This window comes from Magnolia sinica, chromosome 7 (assembly GCF_029962835.1).
Source record: "Magnolia sinica isolate HGM2019 chromosome 7, MsV1, whole genome shotgun sequence".
Classification (NCBI taxonomy): Eukaryota; Viridiplantae; Streptophyta; class Magnoliopsida; order Magnoliales; family Magnoliaceae; genus Magnolia; species Magnolia sinica.
In genome coordinates, this window is record NC_080579.1 from 8,718,664 (window position 1) to 8,737,118 (window position 18,455).

Consider the following 18,455-nt stretch of genomic DNA (forward strand, 5'->3'; position numbering starts at 1 on the left):
AACACTTTCAGCCTATATCTTCTTTCTCTATTTTTACTGTTGAACATCGGTAGCGAATCACACTAAAAGAAAATTTTCTTAAAGTTGTATGTAACAATTCGTTTTCTATTTCAATGGTGGGCATCATATCCCATAGTTTCCTATGGTGTGGTCCACTTGAACTTTGGATCGACCTCATTTTTAGGCCCATGTCATAACATAGGCGGGCAAAACTAATTGACAGAGTGAATTTATCTCATCATCTATGTGGAGCCCACCGCATTTTTCTTAAAAAAAACCCACTCGACTCCATTTCTTTCTCCTTCGTTACCGTACCAACGCCCATAAGACCTGCACCAGCTTTTCACCATCCATCATGGTGGGCCCCTCAACTTCATCTAAATCGATCATTAAATTCGGATTCTCGAGAAACCATGGCCGTTGAAATCCCTCTAAAAAAATCTCAAATGTGGTCCAGTATGTGGTTGCATACGTGACTGCCTAAAAGCTTTTAGGCAGAAGTGGTTAACATGATATGTTTTATTATAAATTGGTCACTATCTATAACACTAGACCCCAAAGTTGTAGAGAAAGTTTGGACATGTAAGGACATTGATTACTCAAAGATGAGGATGTTCGGGTATCTAGCATACGTCCATGTATAAATTGAATAAAGGATAAAGTTGGATCCTAAATCTATGAAGTGCATCTTTATCAGGCATGAGAAATATATCAAAGGCTATAAGCTTTGGGATTAAGTTTTCCAGAATGTGGTCATTAGCAGATATGTCATTTTGATGATGCATCAATGTTGAAGGCCAACAAGGACGTTGTAGAGAAGTCGGAAAAATATGATGATGCCCAAAGATTGTCGGTGTAGGTGGAGTCAGTTGAGTAACTTACTGAAGGTGAAATTCGATAAGAGCAAAAAACTGGTTGAAACAATTAGTCGGATACCTAGAATAGTATATTCAGGAACATAGAGAAAAAGAATCATTAGAGCCCTAGTTCGATATGGCTTCGAGGACATGATTTCTTTTATATTTTTCACATTTAGTGGAGATCCATCCACCTTTCAATAGGCAAAATCTGAAAAGGATGGCGACAAGTGAATGTTGGTTATGTCGAAGGAGACAAAATCTCTACATACGAATCAAACATGAGAGTTAGTGGAACTTTTAAAAGGCCATAGGACTATAAGGTTCAAGTGAGTGTTTAAGAAGAAGGAAGCATTAACAAAAAAGGCTGCAAAAAATTCAATGCATGGATTATACCAAAGGGGTACTCATAGAGGAAATGAGTAGATTACAATCAAGTTTTCTCTCCAGTCATGAACCATACGTCAATCAAGGTGCTACTAGCTATGGTAGTAGAATACAATTTGGAATTAGACGAGCTTGATGTGAAGATGACATTTTTATGAAAACTTGAAGGAAATCATTTATATGAGGTAGCTTGAAGGATTCATGAGAACTTAGAGAAAGTCATTTATAAGAAGATCCCACGCATGGAGATTTATAGAAATAGAGAGTCTGAGAAGCTATGACTGTCTTAAAGGGGATATGTTGAAAATGTGTCAGAGAGGTTTTATACGGAAGGTGCTAAGACAATTAGCATGCCTCTAGTAGGCCACTTTAAGTTGTCAGTTAGGTCATTTCCAAGTACATATAATGAGATTTTAGATACGTCATGGGTGTCATATGCGAGTGCAGTGTAGAGTCTTATATATGCGATGGTTTGCACAAGGTTGGATATCCCACAGGCAGCTAGTGTGTTTAATAGATATATGATGAATTTAAGAAATGAGCACTAGAATGATGTTAGGTGGATTTTAAAGTATCCTAAGGGCACAGTTACACTGGGATAATACTCGGGGGACATGGAGCTTCAGGTAGAATTATATATATGCTACATGGATTCAGATTATACGAGTGATCTATACAATAGAAGGTCCACTATGGGATATGGTTTTACATTAGCAGGTAGATCGATATGTTGGAGATTTACACTACAATATCTACAATAGCATTGTCTACAACCGATGCGGAATATATGATTGCGATAGGGGCGTTAAATGATACATTATGGTTGAAAGGTCTGATAAGAGAACTCGGGTTAAAACAAGCGGTGATTTGGTTACATTGTGATAGTTAGAGTGCTATACATTTAGTGATGAATCAGGTATATCACGCGAGAACCAAGCACATTGATGTGAGGTTTCGCAAGATATAAGATACGGGAACTCATTACTTCAGGAGAAATTCTGTTTCATAAGATTCACACGGATGAGTATGCCACAGACATGTTGATGAAGCTAGTGACCACAGAGAAGTTTAAACATTGCTTAGGCTTAATTAATGTCTTCGACCATTGATAAGATTGGGCATCCTTTTACAAGGGTGTAGATGGAGTTGCGTTCCAGGTGAAGATTGGGCACTCTTGCATGAGAGATCTTTAGGGTAACTTGACAAAATACAAGTTAAGGTGGAAATTGTTGTACAGGATACCTTGGATTCTGTTAATCTGATGGTGCAGAGAAGGCCACTGTCAGTTTGAATGGTATCCCATTGGTCCAATCGAATTAGTGTGTGAATCACAGTTAATACTCTATGAAGTACGTTTTTGGTTCGACCGATATGTATGAGTCAGTTTGCTAGTTTGACCAACGAGTTCTACAATTTAGCACAAATTGAGATATTTAAGTTTGTTTTCAATTAGGGCTTAATGACGGAACAAAAGTTTTTACGAGGCAAGAGGGTTCTAGCCACTTGTAAGAGCTTGAGAATAGATTTTCTCAAGGAGTTATGGTTTTCGTAGATGTACATCGCAAGGGGAGATCGAGTTTTGTTTGTAATTAAAGAAGGTGAGTGGTATAAACTCTAAAGCCTTTGCTTATAGTAAATTTTTGTCGCACTGTGCCGTGGTTCTTTTTTCCATCAAGGGTTTTTCACATTAAATATCTTGTGTTTTGTGTGATTTCTTTATTAGTTATTGTTTATTCGATTGTTTTATTTTCATTGAACATGCTTCCACAAAGCGCACAGATTAAAGATAATATTAGATCCAAAATTTTAATACCTATGGTTGATTCAGATTTGTTGTGGCTCAAGATTACATTATAGTGGTGTGTGATAAAAAGCTGGAACTCCAACAATTATTTTGTAGGTACAAAGTAGAAGTACTATGAATGCTAGATACTGTTATCAATTTTATTTTTGTTATTAAGATTAGTTGTAATAGGATTTTGTTTTGATTCATTAGATAATTTAAATTTGAAATTATCGTAATAAATATTCAATCGATAATTGAATGATTGAATTATTGAACTTTTTATTAATGAGGATTTAGTTGTATTTTTCTTTAATTAGGTTCTAATTGTCTTGAAAATGTATGAAAATTTTATGAATTGGAAATATATCTAATTAAATATAAACTCACATCTTAGGATTTGAATTTATATTTCGGCCTAGCCAACTCAAGTACTGAATTTCAGGCGTGACACCATAAACTCATGTCTATCATCACGTGACAAAACGAAGTCATTGATAAGAAAGATTAGCCTCATTTCCTTTCTTAAACTGCCTGGACGAAGTATAATATTGATGGCCAAGACAATTCTGGATATTTTATTAGAGTCTTTAATTTGTTGTCTCAGTGGAGGGGATTACCAAATCAATCAACCCTTGAATCAAGCAAACTCTGATATGCATGTGTGTATGTATACTCACACACATATATTTATTCTAAACCCTCGGTCACACAAGTGATTTTGTTTGATTTAATTGGAGTGTAACAATCCTGACATAAAGCCAGCAAACTCAATTGACAGTGAGATTGGTCAAAAACATCCTGATGGCCCCACCTAGCTACCAACCGTAGGAAGTGGTTGTAGGTAATCTGGCATCATAATTTGAATAATACTGCTACCTGTACCATTTCGAAGTAAACGGGGATCAAGCATCATGATCGGCCATAATTTCAAATATTAGCTATGGATCACGTGGTAGAAAGAGTGAAGACACCCTTGTTTCAAGGGTAAGGTCTTAGCACCGAGTGCTACATCTACCATTTCTACGTAAGTGGGGATCAAGCATCATGACCGGTCATAATATCAAATAGCTAGGTGGTAGATTGAGTGAAGATACCCTAGTTTCAAATGCTGAGAGGTCTTGGTATTGATTCCATATGGTGGCTAACACTGAAGCGTGCACTTACAGTGGGGTGTGTCCTGACTCGGACAAAATAAAGCCCATAATCCCGGAGTGAAAGATTAGTTGAAATCATGCCACTCTCGATAAGAGGCTATGTGGGGCCACCGTGATCGTCCATTTATTTTGACGAATCATTTTAACTAATGACATAAAAATGAGGCAAAAAACGAAATGTTGAAAACATCCTGAAGGCCACAGAAGTTTTGGATAAGCTGATATTTTATGTTTTCCCTTCAATCAGGCTAACGTGACATTATGAACCTAGGAAGGTTTCAATGGTGGGGTCATTGTCACCACCGCTTCCTCTGGTGTGGTCCACTTGAGCCTTCAATCTGCCTCTTTTCAGGCACGTGATCTGAAAGCTGTGCTAACCATACGATTTCAACGGTCTAATTCGCGAGCAACAAATGGCCCACCGAGTAGATGATTGCGTGTGGCCAAATTCAATGGGCTTAACGAGTGAAATCTGATTGTCAGGATTGTCCCATCAGTTTGAATTTCCAAGTATGCACAATCCATGATAAGACCCAGATTTGAACGGTCTGGATTGACGTGGAGTGACCACATTCAGTAAAATGGAAAAGGGAAGTGCACTCTCCCCGGTGTCAAGTTGGCCTGTTTAAGATCCAAGCCATTAATAGGTGGGCCCGTCTTTTAGATACCCTGGGCCTAAAATAGGCCGTCCACTCATCTGGTGGGACACACCTACGTTGAATGTGGATCTTTGATAACATCTTTGGATCGTCCATTTCTTTCACGTATTAGTATAGGCAAGGGCCGAGGAGGGACGCGGATTTCCTGTGAAAAGCCTTCTCAGGAAGTTCCTGCACTGGAAACTTATGTGGGGCCCACCGTTACGTTTCTTAGAAATCTACTCCGTTCATCCGTTTTTTGAACTTATTTTAAGACGTGGGGCCAAAATTGAACAGGATCCAAAACTCAAGTAGGCCGTACTAAAGGTAAAGGTGGTTAGGGAAAATGTTACCGTTGAAACTTAACTGGAGTCGACAGTGATGTTTATATGCCATCCACACCGTTCATAATGTCATTTCTACTGGGATGAACTGAAAACACAAATATTAGCATGATTCAAAACTTCTGTGGCCCCACGAATATTTCAACTGTGGACGTTTAATTCTCATGTTTTCGGCCCCATCTGAGGATCGAATCCCACTCATTTTTAGCCTTATACTAAAATGAACTCACAAAACGGATGGACGGGATGGATTTCTTACAAACATCACAGTGGGCCCCACCTGGGTTCCCAGCGCAGGAACTTCTCGCAGGAAATCCACGTCCGCCGAGGAGAGTATCATCATGCAGTGAGATTGATGGTCGTCTTGGATCTTGCACATAGACACCAGATTGACACGTGTGAGCGGCAATACACCCGGGAAGTGGATTCATGTGAGTGCAGTAGACGCAACTTGTGGCAAACGCACAACAAGATCCGCTTTCTGGGGAGGGTGGCAGGTCACATGGACGCTCTACCTAGCTCATGTGACCCTGCGCTAAAGCATGGCCCACCAAATAAAGAAAAGTGGGGCCCACTTTTTGTCTTTTCTCACAGCCATTTACTTCTGTGATAACGTGAAAGGAAAGACAGATTCACGGAAATATCAATATCCGTGTCTCTCGCTCTCATTTCCCAACCCTCCAGGAATATCCATTGTTCTGAAATGACCAATGTACCCCTCAGAGACGATCCGGTACATCGATATGTACAGAAAAAATGGTAGATCCATCTCTCCACAGTACACGTGGCATCTTGATGTACTAATCATGGATGTCCATGTAGTGGGTCCCATCTTGCATGGTGTATGTTTCAGAATTACACCTATTTGACAATCCAATCCTTCTCCTTTATTCACTTTTCCGCCGTGAATTTAGACCGTTAATTATTTTTTCTACCGTTACTTTGAAGGCCGTTCATTAAATGTCCAGATTTATCGATCTTCGCAAAAATTTGAACCATCTGCCATCGAAAGTAGTAGCAAAATGATGGACGGTCTCAAATGATAAGTTCCCATGCCATGTGTGCTGCAGAGAGATGGATCTAACACTGTACGTGCAGCATCACCCAAACGTCATATCGACTAGATGATTTTAGCCGTTGGTTTTGAGTGTTGAATTTGGATCACTTTCTAGTTTTATCTTAGCCATTCATTTGGTGGGCCCCAACTGAATGATGATTAGGACCATTGGAACCGTCTAACTTTTGGGCTTTGCTCATTCTGTAGTGGGTATTAGGATTTTGAAGGTCCAAGTTAGGCACATGCGTGACACGTGGGACTACCACAGTACCCTTGCCTACTAGCAAATAACAATAGTTTCTAAAATAGATAATAGCTTACGAGCCTGCAGAAAAAAAATTTGAAATTTGCATGACCGTGGATTATCTTCGGACAATAGAAACCGTCCATCTGGTGGGCCGTAGTTGTACTGCAGAAGAGAGACCGCCGGCAAACGTTATCCCATGCTATCCACCACGAGTTAAAAAAAAGGACGTGCTTTTATAATTTTTGCACAAGACATGGCTGTTTGGCCGGGGAGAAGTTAATGCGGGATGCTAGGTGGGGCATACTGCACCACATGTTATGGTCCACCTAATAAATAACTTTTACCGTATTAAGGTCATAGAAAATCCAATCCGTTAAATATATTGGACCCACCATTAAGAATACTATAGAAAAAAATCAGACTTATCTAATCATCAATGGACCATGCTTGTATTATCATAGTTATCACTGGCTATATCCTGTTTTATATGGTATGGCTCATTTGATGATTGGATATCGTTGATTTTTTGAATATATAATCCTTATGACGAGATAAACAAATTAAAAGTATTGGATTTTACAATAACTTAAAACATTGGAAGTTATCCACTGGAAAAACAGTAAACTGTTGTCCAACCGGTTGTACTTTAGCTGATGTGATTGGACCTTAACCGTTGTTTTTTAGTTAATATACAGTCCAAAACACTTCTCGTCCTCCGGAAACGCTTGCGTGGCTGTAGTCGGAAGACGGGTGCATGACTGTATCTCATGTGGATGGAAGTACTTCGTGTGGATGAGATCCACCCCGTTCATCAGGTGGGCCACTGTGTTCTTGGGCGTGGGCCCAAAAATCAGGCAGATTCGCCACTCAGGTGGGCTAAAACCCAGGATGCTCCGCTCATCCGGTGTGTCTGGAGTGCTTAGTGGATAAGAAATCTTGGTCAATTGCTTCTGACCGTCCATTTATTTTATACGCCTGGGGAAAGCTTCATAAGGTAAGATGACTGATTCTTCGGCCAGGATACCCTCACGGAGTGGATCTTCCGATGAGTGGCCCGGATCTTGCTTCAACGATGGGACATTTGAGGTCAGAGTACCCAGAAAATGCGCTTATACGTGTGAACTTCTCACTCCTCAGGACTCGCACCGTAGACTAATTACGGAGTTCACATGTGATAAAAACGGGCGGGTTATTTAATACTCTGGCAGCGTATGATGCTTGATGCGCAGGCACTCAGAAATTGTACACCTGGCACGCATTAACTCAAATCAAACAAACTATATTGTCTAAGACACCCCACAAAATCAGATTGGTTGAATTTTCAACCCTCTAATTGGTGGACACTTGTTTGTTGAAATGGGACCAGTGGATATATTTCATTTTTAACCGTCCAATAAATGTTTATCAATCCAATAGTCAACTAATCAAATAAGCATATATTTTAGCTCATGATACATCCAAAACTGGGACCCATAATTTTGACCGTTTAATTTAAATTAATGTATGCCACTTATGCAGTTTCTAAGTAATTTCTAAGTGCCTGCGTATTATCCATCAAACTCTCACAGAGTATCAAAATATTACTCCCAATTCCAAGATATCCTCCCAAGTAAAAGGCGCTAATTTTTTTTTTTTTTGCTCGGTAAGAACCGTTGATATTCCGCCATTTATTTGATATCTTACAAATGGATGGTCATCATTCTAATGTCAGTGTGGCCCTAGTCTTTTGTTATTTGATGCTAGCCACGCCAACGGCTCAAGAGGAATTAATTCAACATTGAATGGCTAAGATTTTCAGTTGGGTAGATATTTTGTTTGGTCCATTCATGATAGGGCCCATCCATGCCATCAAATAAAGAAAAGGTATGGTTCAGCTGTACCTTTTTTCGGTACGATCAGGAAACCTTTCTGCCTTGGGAACCACTGTAAAGCGACTGTAGGTTGGGACAGGAATTATAGAGCCCTGATGCAACAAGGATGCGGACATACGCTTTGTCCGTACATGTGGCTGTACCGGTACGGCCCATTGTTTGGTGATCCATACCGTTGATATGATGGTTCCCACCATGGATGGAATATGTACATGAAATTTCTCCGATTGGGTGACCATCACCGTTAGATCCGTGACCATAACTTCAAACCGTTGCTGTGTTTTATTCCTAACCGTTTGTGAATGGGCTCAAAATCCAAGAGTTACAATCTTCTAATGAGGATGATTTCCCTCCCTTGTGGGTTCCTTCAGATCGACGGTGATGAACATTAAGAGCCTGGCCCAGTATTTTGTTTCAACCGTCAATTTCATGGCCATAGGAATCATTGTAGCTAGATACAAAATGGCCCCACGATTCGGACGGTTAGGATTTGCGTTTCTATATGCCACGTTATGCCAGATGAGTGGCCATGTTACGAAAATGAAGGCAAACTGTAAAAAAATCTTAACTGGAAATGTAAGGAGGTCTTCTAACCACACGCGCGCGTAAATAGGCTCCACGTGTGGCAAACCAGGCACGAATGACAGAACCAAGCCATCCATTAGGTGGAACCCAAACAGGTGGATGCCTTTGCCAAGGAAACCAGCTGGTTCATCCATCATGTGGTCCACAACTAAAAGGATTGTGGCCAAGTTCTTTAAAGCTGTTGCTAACTTGCCAAGTGGACGGGTCTGATTTCCCTGCCAGGGTATCTGCAATGTGGGATCCACATAACGGACAGCTGGATTTGCACATGTAAGTACGACGTTGGCAGATCTGGAAGTGTCGGCACCCGATACAACCTCAAAGGACAGGCAAACGAAAAGGCGAAAGGGCATCACCACACACGTGGTAATGAGGTAATGGTTCTTTAGATCATATCTGTTCATCAGTCACGGACGAATGTAAAAATTTAATATCCAAAAAATAATCTGGCCATTAGGATATCATTTGAACCACAACGGTACTCCTAAAATGACCAATGGTTCTCATTCAACTCAGACTTTCAGCTCAAATGAAAAGAAAACCCATTAATTAAATTCTATGAGAATACTTAGAGAAGGAAACACCTGATGAACGGTACAGATCACTTACATATATACAAAATAATCAATTACATTGCGAGGCCTCTTCTAAATATCACGCGCGATTCTTTTAACTCAAATAGCAAACTTTTAAAAACCCTTAAAGAGAAAGATCATAATCTAGCGGATTATGATGGATGATACGCATGCACTTAGTAATTACCTACAACTTGCATAACAAAAATATAATTAGTTAAAATTAAACGGTCTAAATTATCATTCGCTGATCAGATTAATCTATGAACGAAAAATTACACTCATTTTACGATCTCTCCATCTGATGATGGAAATATATATTGGACGGCTAAAATGAAAAAATCCGACGGTTCTTGTGGATGTCCACAAATCAAAGGTTCTAATTGTTCCACAAATATGATCTTCGGACGGTGAACCAGATACAGAAGCTTCTAAAATTTATCCTGTTTAATATAAGTTTATACATGCTACATGTGTGCCTGACTATCAAGCGTCAGTTGCAGCCAGAGCATCATATTACTCCTCAAAACTGAAACGCTCGATCCAAAACGAGCCCTCATCTCAACCGTCCGATCACCCCACACCTCACAAAAAAGGAGGGAAACAATCTTATCCGTCCACTCTCTTCCTCTTCCCCTCTCCACTCCCTATATAACCATTTCTAGGGTTCATCTTCTCTGCCCATCTACCTCACACCCTCGCCTTCTCCCTCTTCCTCCAAACCCTAAGAGAAAAATGAGAGAAATCCTACACGTTCAAGGAGGCCAATGCGGCAACCAGATCGGGTCCAAGTTCTGGGAAGTGGTCTGCGACGAACACGGCATAGACCCGACGGGCCGATACACCGGCACGTCCGAACTCCAGCTCGAGCGTGTCAATGTCTACTACAACGAGGCTTCGTGCGGCAGATTCGTCCCTCGTGCCGTCCTCATGGATCTGGAGCCCGGGACAATGGACAGCGTCCGCACTGGGCCGTACGGCCAGATCTTCAGGCCCGATAACTTCGTCTTCGGTCAATCGGGAGCCGGAAACAACTGGGCCAAGGGGCATTACACTGAAGGAGCGGAACTGATCGATTCGGTTCTCGATGTCGTCCGCAAGGAAGCCGAGAACTGCGATTGCCTGCAAGGTATATGATGTTTGGTCTTTCAGTCTTTCTTTATCTTTTTGTATTGTTAGGGTTAGGGTTTTTGGGTCAGGGGATCTGCTGCCTGCGAGTGGTAATGTGCATTTGAGGGGGAGGTCTGTGCCGTTTGTTTGGTGGGCCATGTCGTGTGTAGGCGGTTAGAAAGAAAAATGCTTATGGCCCGCATTTGATGTGCACGTGGGCCATTTGTTTTATCCACGCCGTCCATCTGTTTTGCCAGCTCATTTTAGGGCATGCACCCAAAAATGATGCAGATCCAAAGCTCAAGTGGACCGCACCACAGAAAGCAGCGTGGATTGAAATCCCAACCGTTGAAAACTTCTTGGGGGCCCAGAAGTTTTGGATCAAGCTTATATTTGTGTTTTCCCTTCATCCAGGTCCGTGTGACCTTATCAACGGGTTGGATGGCAAATAAAACATCACGGTGGGTCTCAAGAAGTTTTCAACGGTGGGTGTTCAATCCCCAATCTCTTTTAATTTTTTTATTTTTTATTTTTTATTTTTTAAATGTGGTGTGGATGAGCTTTGGATCTGTATCATTTTTGGGATCATGTCATAAAATGAGCTGGCAAAACGGATGGACGGCGTGGATAAAACTCACACATCACTGTGGGCCCCACAGAGCTTGGGCCACTTCGTGCCACAGGGATGTCCCTGTGGCGGGTGCCGCAGCCAATCCGCTTCCTTTGTTTTCGGGCTGTGGCACGTATGCTATGGGACCCGCATGATGAACGGCCTGGATCTTGGATTGATGCCTGCGATTGTAGCTTTAGCAGGGATCTTTTAGTTTTGCAGCATTGATTAGGGATTTGTTGTTTGCCTCTGGTGGGTTTTTTTTTTTAAAGGTCTTTTTAAGGGTAGATCCCCAATTGGTGACTGGCCCCAAATGCCTCATGTGATTGGATTTATAGGTCTGTGGGGCCCACTGTGTATGGGCTAGGCAGCAGGAATTGGTATTCTGGATGATCTTAATTGCTGATCAGTGGGATCTTTTTTCATGTTGATTCTGAAATGTTGGCACTTGCTTTCTTGGGGCGCGTTTGGTCATGCCAGATTTCATGAAATATTTTTACACCAAATTGAATTGATAATCATGAAACAAATCATGATATTTGGTGCAACCAAACATGCCTTTAACCAGTTCGCAGATAATCCATTATATCAATGGCCCATAATTCAAAATCCAGTATGTTTGAGGGATCCTATCCATCCCTTCTTTTTTTGAGCCTTCATTTGAAGGCTACACAATTGGATATATAGGATTCTTAGGTTGATGTGGTCTTTAAAATTGTAAACTATCCACACTGGGGTCCACTAGATGGATGGTCTTGATCAATCCAGTGGCTACATTAGCTATAGGAATGAGATTCACTATGGGTGAACCCTATCACCTATTGTTTCTTTTAGTTCTTTGACTTGAACCGCTGTAACTGGAGGAATGCTCGCCTTCTTAACATTTTCTCTTTTGGGTGATCAGGGTTTCAGGTGTGCCACTCTCTAGGTGGAGGAACTGGCTCTGGGATGGGAACCCTGCTCATATCGAAGATCAGGGAAGAATACCCTGACCGGATGATGCTTACGTTCTCTGTATTCCCATCACCTAAGGTTTCGGACACAGTGGTTGAGCCATACAATGCTACTCTTTCTGTCCACCAGCTGGTGGAGAATGCTGATGAGTGTATGGTGCTTGATAACGAGGCCCTATATGACATCTGCTTCAGGACTCTCAAGCTAACTACACCTAGCTGTGAGTTTATCATACTCTGCTACCTTATCTTAAGCTTAACTTCAATTTTATTTTTCCTTATGCTTTTTGATTTCTCATATGGGTTTAGTGCCCCTCTTATTTTATTTTCGTTGATAGTAATTATCTCATTTTAGGCACTGTTAATCTGATTTCAATCTGATTTTAGGCTCTGTTTGGTTGATGCCAAAAAATGCATTGATCTCATTTTAGTTTACAGTAGTTATTTATTAGAGATATATCTTGATCTCTGATATTTAGTTTGTATTAACGGTGATTTTGTCCTTTAGAGATCGAGATGCCAAATACAGGATTACTGTTAGCTAAAATGAGATGCGTGGCCTTTGTTTGCTTATGAAGATGACCACACAGGGCCTTAGTTGTATTTTTACGCTGTGGCCGTCTTTGCTGCCATTTCTTTCTGAAAAATGATGCTAAATTGTCTTTTTCATCGTGTGACAGAGATGATTGTCTTTTTCCCTCTCTTTTTTCCTTTTTCACAGAATAGTAACAGCTTAAAAACAAAAAAAAAACTTTGGACTGTTTGGTGAAATCACCTAGAAAAATGTGATGGCTACTCAGAAGACTCACTCTGCCTGATGTGCCAGTGTGGTGTATCTGTGTAAGATCCAAGCTATTCATCAGGTGAGCCCTGCTGTGTGTCATAATTGGGTGGGCTACATTGTAGAAAAAATGAATGGTGGAAAGGAATTGAGGAATGCCATATTCAGTATATATGTGGTCCACTTGATGATTGGACAAGTCTGATTTCTGGGTAATGGCACATACACTGAAGCTGACCTGAATAACAACCTGGATCTTGAATCCAGGTGCCATATTGACATGTGGTCAGAATAGGATTCATGATCCTGCTCTGAGGAGCCAGCAATAGCAAGGCTCAATTTGAAAATATCTAAGCCAAAACAATGCTCAAATAAAATGTACTTAAGCCAATGAGGCTCCAAAAGACTAAGATTTCAGTGATGTTTTGTTGCAAGTAATTTACTTTTTACTAGGATGAAAAATGTATTCTTTCCAAGATTTGAGAAGTCGTCACAACTCCTGTTGTTACTGGACTTCGCATTCTTCATGGTGTTATATAATGAAAATGCCTTTCTGATAACAGCTGTTATTTTTCAAAGAAAAATGGCCATCATTTTCTCAAATGTTAAGTGTTATATATTGGAATCATATCTGCTATGTACAGCCTTGCATTTTTCTGTTTTTCCATGTGTTTTCATTCATAGCCATAATTAATGTTACAGAAATGGTAATGTTGGTCAGAAGTCATTTGGGTTATAGCAACGATTCTTTCTAGTGTGGACTTTTACAAGACCTTCACTTAATGCTGCTACTCATGAAAATGTTTGGTTCCACTTGTCCCTTTTGCGGTTCTTCAACCGAACAATGAGGATTTTTAATCTCATTATTTCAAGCAGTGGGAGCCAGTGTGGCACCTAACTTCGTACTACCGTGCTGTCCTAAACCTTGGCCCTTTATTTGGGCTTGTGGTGGTGGTGGTCCTGCACTGGCTTTGGGCCCCTTTCTATTACCACTCAACCTGAGGATTCTAGCATTTGGTAGAACTGATCACATGGTTGGTTGGAAAATGATGCCACAAACAGAATAGTTGGTACCTACATAGCTTGGGCAGGGGCACATGTTTCTGACACAATGGGTCCCTGAAAGTTAGCACTCCTTAAATCTCTGTCCTTTCTGGTTGAATGCTGTCCGTTGTTATATTCTCCCTCTACTGTATATTTTCTCGATGGAAATTGAAGGGCTAGGATTTCCATATCCAGTACATTTTTGTTGCATAGGCAATCATCTACAGTTGTGTCCATCATAGTGACTGCTCTGAACCAAGGCCCCACTTGTACAAGCTTTGGAAAAATCCAAGTGAACCACATCAATTCGCGGGTCATGTATTGGTAATGCTAGCAGAAAAAGAATTATCTACATAACTAGAAACACATTAGAGCCCCTATATTAAATAGAGCAAATGAAGAAGAATCTCTACTGCATGTAACTTTAGAGTAGCCAGTGACAATTTTACCCACGCAATAACTTGTAAGTTATTGTAAGATTCGAGAACTTTGAGATTTAGAAGGACATTAGAATGGACATTGAGTATATCTGAGGGTATTTAGGTCATTGGCAAATTCTTCATGTGCTCAGATTTTACCTGCTCTAGGCCATTGATCTTGATGTACCTGACTGCATCCTGCATAAACGAGCATGTGACAACCTGACAACCTCATTCTTCTGCAGTCGGCGATCTGAATCACTTGATCTCTGCAACCATGAGTGGTGTCACCTGCTGCCTGAGGTTTCCTGGTCAGCTCAACTCCGACCTCAGGAAGCTTGCTGTCAACCTCATCCCCTTCCCTCGTCTCCACTTCTTCATGGTTGGATTTGCCCCGCTGACCTCCCGTGGGTCCCAGCAGTACCGTGCCCTGACGGTGCCAGAGCTGACCCAACAGATGTGGGATGCGAAGAACATGATGTGCGCGGCTGACCCTCGCCATGGCCGCTACCTGACTGCGTCTGCCATGTTCCGGGGCAAGATGAGCACCAAGGAGGTAGATGAGCAGATGATCAACGTCCAAAACAAGAACTCGTCCTACTTCGTCGAGTGGATCCCCAACAACGTGAAGTCGAGTGTGTGCGACATCCCTCCGAGGGGCCTGTCGATGGCATCCACGTTCATTGGCAACTCTACGTCGATCCAGGAGATGTTCCGGCGGGTGTCAGAGCAGTTCACAGCCATGTTCCGGCGCAAGGCCTTCTTGCATTGGTACACTGGGGAAGGGATGGATGAGATGGAGTTCACGGAGGCTGAGAGCAACATGAATGACCTGGTGTCAGAGTACCAGCAGTACCAGGATGCGACTGCTGATGAAGAGGGCGACTATGAGGACGAGGAAGAAGAAGAGCCGGAGATGTGAAGAAGGGTGGAAGCTTGCTTCTACGCTGTTATGTGCTTGCCATATGCATTTGCGATGGTCCAATGGGTCTTCATTCTCATCTCCAGATTTTTGGAGATGGGGATAATATCAATATAGGTGAAAGAGCGAGTAGGGGAAAAGGGTATTCTTTTTCCTTTGTTATGATGATATGGTTGTTGTAATGGAGTAGGATAGGGAAGGGTGTTGAACTTTGGATGGTGTTGTTGTTTTGGGATTCTCTTCTATGTTGCTTTGCTCTCCGTTAGTATAGTACTTGAAGTATCTTTCCAAGTTACAGAGAAACCTCTTCATGCATTAGTGGTGTTAGACAAAGAAAAGCAAAATAGAGTGTTCTTGTGCAGGAATGATCATAGCCGTTGGTCCAAACCGTAAAAGCTCCTGAGCATAGGTGGGTTCATTGGCCCGTTGTTCTACTGTCTTGGGAGGGGTCAAAAATTCTGATATTCCTATTAGTGGTCATTCTCAGCAGAGTCCATGTCATTAGTGTTTGTGCTTTAAGACTGGTTGGGTCAGGTCTGTCTTGACTGCAGCCCTAGTGCCCAGCTCAATCTATAACACTGTCAGTGTCATGGACATGCTGCGGGTGGTACTTATAAAACAGGTAGAAACCAATTTCACCTGATGTTGTCGCTCTACTAGATGGGACCCAGACTTTCTGAGATATCTCTCGAATACTGCTACGGGTTGGGTTTTTTTTTTTTTTTTTTGAAATTTCTGATTGCAATTGCATTCCTAGCATCCTAGTAGATTACTCTATAGGCTAAGATAATGAGTCTGTGACAGAGAACAAGCTTAAAAAGGGTTTGAAAGAAAATCCATAGGGAGTTAATTGATTTTACAACCTTAAGTGTGTTCTGAAACCAACGTTTCATCTATTATAGAATTTAAATCTCAGGTTTGAATAAATTTAGTTGTTTTTAGCTGCTTCTAGTGATCTACTTAAGATCAGATAAGATTGGCTGTACAAGAAGTTGTGATACATGCATTTTGTCCCTACTGTCCGGGGAAATGATGAGATACAGACGTTGTAACAGTTCCAGTAAATCCTTTTTTTTTTTTTTTTTGATGAATCGAATATCCTGTCTGTGCAAAAGATGGGCCAGACAATGACAATCACTTGAGGACGGGTGCTTTCGACGGTTGTAGCAGCTAATGGTAATGGTAATGCGAGGGAGCTTATATCTCAAGATCCTTGCCTTACAGGTCACTGTCTATGTTGTAAATGCTCCCGGTGAGATGATCCATCCCCCAGTGAGCTCTGTCCTCAGACAGCTCAACTCGGTGGTTCATCTCTACATCAATGGAACTGCTCGTTCTGTCTCTGAGCCCTTTGCTCTAACAGCTCGGATCGGAGGCATGTGGATGGTCTTTTTGCCTGGACCTTTTGTTACCCCAACTTGGAGACACTTCTCCCATAGTTAGATGGTCGTTCTTCCAGTATGAGGGACTAGATTGGTTTTTCCCCACAACAGTCAGGTTCATATCAACTCACAGTGAAGTCTTAGAATTATTGAGTGACAATGATTTTTTCGTCTAGGACTCAATGAATGTTTGCTTGGGGCCATTTTCCACACAAAACCACATTTGTTATTAGCTTCTACATTTGGTTTCTCCATCCAGGATCCACGCTTCACCTAATAGGTCTTCTGTGCGTGGTTGTTTTTATTACAATTCACATAAGAAAGAGCCAAAGTTCTTTCTGTACCAATTGTATTATTTTCATGATCCGTGATTGTCTTCTTTTTTTCTTCATGATTTTTACAATATTTTCTATTTCCAATAGATCTCAAGCTATAAATAACATTGATCATTATATATGGTCCCATGGAGAAGAGATGGGTACCATTTCGGTGTCCAAATGGAGAGATTTGGTGATCTCACCTAAACCTCTGGCAACTCGTCCTCCCAGGACATCTACTATGCCAGCAACCACCCGGTCGGCCATTGAGATGACAGCTGAGTCATCATACGGAGCCGTGAAAGCCGGAACAGAGCTTTTGCATATTATTCTTACAAAGGTAGCACTTCTTACCCTTTGTCCTCTGATTGGATTTCATTTCATATATATATGACACATTGACTGAAGAAAAAGAAAAGCATCTGAATATACAGCTTACACGCAAGAGATGAAGAAGAGTAAAGTTTTCCCTGCCCCATGACGAAATAAGAGTTCAAATGCGGGCAATATGTTCTTACAAGTAAGCTCATGGTCCAGCGATCCACCATGTGGATGCATTGTGCCCTGAGAATTTCTCCATTTTGGAAATGTGTGCACCTTTTGCGAAAGGAAATGTGGTGAAATGAGAATTCGATGGCTATATATATATATATATATATATATATATATATATATATATATGAGGCATGCTCACTTACGCACGTGCGCACCTTTGCACACATGTCATGGGTGTCGAATCCGAACGGTCCATAAGATGCGGAATCCCATGAAACCTCAAGGGTGAATTTTCACCCTGATCTAAGATTTTGGTTGGCCATAGCAAAGAGAAATTCAAATCAAGGGAAGAAACTGTTTTGCATTTTCAAAGAGAAATTCAAATCAGGGGAAGAAACTGTGTGCATTTTCATGGCCCATTGAAGTTTTGGCTCAAAGTAAAATTTGGTACCAGGGGGTTTCATGAGGTTCTGCTTCTTGTGGACCGTTCAGATTTTCGAGACTCATCAGATATGATGAGTTCTCAAAAAACTTCGTATGTAGTCCGTGAGAAGTGGTTCGCAGGTGAGCATTCCGCACTATATATATATATATATATATAAGCAATTATCCTTCATTGCTTTACCAATATTCGATATCCGCCACTATTCCATCCACCATTTTTCCATTCAATTATTTCTTATCTATAAGAATGAAACAATAACACTTCCCTTCTCCCAACAATGTAAATATATCTACAAAATCATTCATAATAGACATAATTACACAACTGTCTAATTATAGGAAAAAAAATATTTGCTAGCCCCACTTTCATCTGAGACCAGCAAAGCTCACTAGAAAAGTTCCGGTGAATAGGGGTGTCAACGGGCTGGGCTTGGACTAAGCAGTCTTATAGCCCACAGCCCGGCTGGGCAGCTAGGG

The 18,455-nt window shown here is 41.2% G+C and overlaps 1 protein-coding gene across 1 annotated transcript; it reads left to right on the forward strand.

The window, feature by feature from the left end:
* The first annotated feature begins 10,047 nt into the window (after positions 1–10,047).
* On the forward strand, positions 10,048–15,633 carry LOC131251000 (tubulin beta-1 chain). Its single transcript, XM_058251431.1, has 3 exons — positions 10,048–10,630; positions 12,126–12,395; positions 14,664–15,633. The coding sequence occupies exons 1-3, from the start codon at positions 10,237–10,239 to the stop codon at positions 15,338–15,340; spliced, it is 1,341 nt and encodes a 446-aa protein (XP_058107414.1). The 5' UTR covers positions 10,048–10,236; the 3' UTR covers positions 15,341–15,633.
* The last annotated feature ends 2,822 nt before the right edge of the window (positions 15,634–18,455 follow it).

Coding starts and splice junctions, on each gene's coding strand:
- LOC131251000 (XM_058251431.1), top strand. CDS start 10,237: ATGAGAGAAATCCTACACGTTCAAGGAGGCCAATGCGGCAACCAGATC. Junction 10,631..12,125: donor GAACTGCGATTGCCTGCAAG/GTATATGATGTT, acceptor TTGGGTGATCAG/GGTTTCAGGTGTGCCACTCT. Junction 12,396..14,663: donor CAAGCTAACTACACCTAGCT/GTGAGTTTATCA, acceptor ATTCTTCTGCAG/TCGGCGATCTGAATCACTTG.